The sequence below is a fragment of the Nicotiana sylvestris genome, chromosome 11 (assembly GCF_000393655.2).
Source record: "Nicotiana sylvestris chromosome 11, ASM39365v2, whole genome shotgun sequence".
Taxonomy (NCBI): Eukaryota; Viridiplantae; Streptophyta; class Magnoliopsida; order Solanales; family Solanaceae; genus Nicotiana; species Nicotiana sylvestris.
In genome coordinates, this window is record NC_091067.1 from 138,544,376 (window position 1) to 138,548,085 (window position 3,710).

Consider the following 3,710-nt stretch of genomic DNA (forward strand, 5'->3'; position numbering starts at 1 on the left):
CTCTTTCAGATCACAGAGGTGAGGGAGTAAATGTGAAAGAGACTGATGAAGAATGGGATCCGAAAGGGTCAATTGGAATCATTCGGGAGGGGGGGTGATCCTAAAACATCTCCATTCACCCTTAAACCTATTGTAGTACAAACCCAGGCACCAATTGAAGTTGAAATAGCCGCACTAACGCCATTTGAAGTTGAGGTGTCCATGCCCTTCACTATGATGGTAGCACCTACTCCCTCTTACCATCCTAGAGCTATACCATAGGATTATGTTGCGGAATCAAGGTGGAAAGGAAAAGCAAAAGTGGAAGAACCGGGTGCAGTACAAGGCATGACTAGAATCGGTAGGGTTTATACACCGGAGCATTTGGAAGGAACGAGCAAAGAAGCCGCATCCAAACCGCCTGTCGTCGAGACTGGCCCTGATGACCTTTGGAGGAAAGTGAAAGCAAGATAATACTCTATGGTTGACCAGTTGAACAAAACTCCCGCTCAGATATCTATTTTATCACTGGTGCAAAACTCAGAGACATGCAGGAATGCCCTGATAAGGGTGCTGAGTGAAGCCTATGTACCCACCAACATCACTAGTGGGGAAATGGACAACATGGTCCGGCAGGTGTTAGAAAGCTACAAAATCACTTTTTATGAAGACGAACTGCCATCGGAAGGACTTAGTCACAATAGGGCACTACATATCACAGTGCAATTTGAGGACAAATTCATCGCCAGGGTCCTATTAGATAGGGGTTCAAGTCTCAACATATGTATGCTGACTACTCTGAAGAGGTTGGGTAAAGGTCTACACGAGATACGAGTAGGGAGTATAAATGTGAAAGCATTTGATGGGTCTCAAAGGGCCACAATTGGGAGACCAACCGCAACCCACAGATGGGACCAACTTGATTTGATGTTGATTTTCAGGTGTTGGATATATCCGCCACCTACAACCTATTGTTGGGACGACCATGGATACATGTCGTTGGGGTCGTAGCTTCTACTCTGCATCAGAATGTGAAGTTTGAATGGAGACGGGAGTAACCCCATCTAGACCAATCAGACTGTTCCAGTTATCGAGAATAGGAGGAAGCTGGGTGGAGAAACATATCATCGTATTGAGAACATCAATGCAATTGAAAATGACAAAATGGTGGAGCAACAAGATAGAAAGCATATTGCTATGGACGGGGTATGATCATGGCAAGGGTTTCGGTAAGAATCTCCAAGGGATCACCAAATCGGTACAGCTGAAGTGTCACGGTACAACTTTTGGGCTTGGGTATGAATATACTTGGCAACAGTATTAAGATTGGTCTCCACCAGCGTGTGGTCCTTATTATCCATTAGAACAACCAGTACCTCATTTGCACCAGACATTTCAACAAACTGACATGATATGGGGGTCTAAAGAAGATGAAGATTTAGCTAGCATAAGGAATCAATTTCAGGATGATGAAGACATGGATTGAAGTGTGATAGTTCAGATCTTCACGGGGTATCATCAGATCTGGAACGACGAAGAGGATGCCGAAAAGACAACCTTTATCTCATCGTGGGGGATGTATTGCTATAAAATGATGTCATTTGGCCTAAATAATGATGGAGCCACTTACATGAGGGCCACGACAACCATTTTCCACGACATGATACATAAGGAAATAGAGGTGTACGTGGATGATGTCATCATCAAATCTAGAAAAAGCACAGATCATATAACAGACATGAGAAAATTCTTTAATCGGCTTCGAAGGTACAATCTGAAACTGAATCCTGTAAAGTGTGCCTTCTAAAACCCTGCCGGAAAATTGTTACGCTTCATCGTCAGTCGCCAAGGGATTAAATTGGACCGGTCAAAGCTCAAAGTTATCCAAGACTTTCCACCTCCAAAGAACAAGAAAGATGTGATGAGTTTCTTAGGGCGTCTCAACTATATCAGTCATTTCATAGAACAATCAACTGTGATATGTGAACCGATTTTTAGAATGTTGAAGAATGATGCTGCAACGAGTTGGACTGAAGAATGTTAGAAAGCCTTTGACAAAATCAAGTAATATTTGTCCAAACCACCGATCTTGTGCCCACCGGAACCTGGGAGACCTTTGCTACTCTACTTATCTGTACTAGAGGGGGCTTTCGGCTATGTCTTGGGACAACACGGCGAGATGGGAAGAAAAGAGCAGGACATATACTATCTGAGTAAGAAGTTTACATCCTACGAAGCATAGTATTCTTTGCTGGAATGCACCTGCTGCGCTTTAACATAGATAGCTCAAATGTTGAGGCATTACTTTTGTGCCTACACCACATATCTCATATCAAGGATGGATCCGCTAAAATACATCTTCCAGAAACCCATTCCTACGAGGAAGTTAGCAAAATGGCAGATACTACTAAGTGAGTTCGACATCGTCTATGTAACTCAGAAGGCGGTTAAAGGGCAAGCATTGGCGGATCATCTTACAGAAAATCTTGTAGGTGGAAAATACGAACCACTGAAAGCGTATTTTCCGGATGAAGAGGTATCATTCGTGGGAGAAGATATCACCGAAACCTATGATGGTTGGAGAATGTTTTTCGATGGAGCTGCGAACTTCAAAGGAGTGGGTATTGGAGCAGTTTTAGTGTCATAAAAAGGTCAACACTATCCAATATCCACAAAGCTCAGGTTTCCATGTACCAACAATATGGAATAATATAAGGCTTGCATCTTGGGACTCAAGTTGGCCATTGACATGAACATTCAAAAATTGCTGGTAATTGGAGATTCAGACCTTTTGGTACATCAGGTTCTAGGAGAATGGGATACAAAGAATACCAAGATATTACCATATCTGTATTACGTACAAGAATTGATGAAGAGATTCACAAAAATAGAGTTCAAACATGTTCCGAGAATCCAGGACGAGTTTAAAGATGCATTGGCCACTCTATCTTCCATGATACAACACCCAGACACAAATTTCATCGACCCTATCCTAGTAGGGATTCATAATAAGTTTGTTTATTGTGCTCATGATGAAGAAGAAACTGATGGAAATCCATGGTTCCATGACATCAAAGAATATTTGGCAAAAGGAGAATACCCATAGCACGCAAATCATACTCAGAAATGCACACTCTGAAGGTTATCCAACCATTTCTTCCAAAGCGGAGGAATCTGTATAGAAGGACTCCAGATCTAGGGTTATTACGGTGTGTTGACGCCAAAGAAGCATCCAAATTGCTTGAAGGGATACATGCTTGGAACTTGCAAACCACACACGAATGGCTTCGTCTTAGCTAAGAAAATATTAAGAGCATGATATTTTTGGATGACTATGGAAACAGACTACATCAAGTGTGTCCAAAAGTGTCATCAATTCCAAGTACATACTGATATGATACGAGTGCCACCCAATGAACTCAACGCAACAAGTGCTTCGTCGGCCTTTCTCTGCTTGGGGGATGGATGCCATCGGTCCAATCGAATTTGCCGCTTCAAATGGGCACAGGTTCATTCTAGTGGCCATAGACTATTTCACAAAATGGGTTGAAGTTGTATCCTACAAGGCCGTAACTAAGAAGGTCGTCGCAGATTTTGTTAGGGATCGTATTGTTTGTCGATTCGGGGTACCAGAATTAATCATCACCGACAACGCCGCCAACCTTAACAGTGATTTGATGATATCCATGTGTGAAACCTTCAAGATTAAGCATAATAATTCCACAGCATAC

General features: G+C 42.4%; 1 protein-coding gene across 1 annotated transcript; it reads left to right on the plus strand.

Moving 5' to 3' along the window:
- Positions 1-2,728: 2,728 nt before the first annotated feature.
- On the plus strand, positions 2,729-3,085 carry LOC138881732 (uncharacterized). The gene has a single exon (XM_070161982.1). The coding sequence runs from the start codon at positions 2,729-2,731 to the stop codon at positions 3,083-3,085; it is 357 nt and encodes a 118-aa protein (XP_070018083.1).
- Positions 3,086-3,710: the final 625 nt, after the last annotated feature.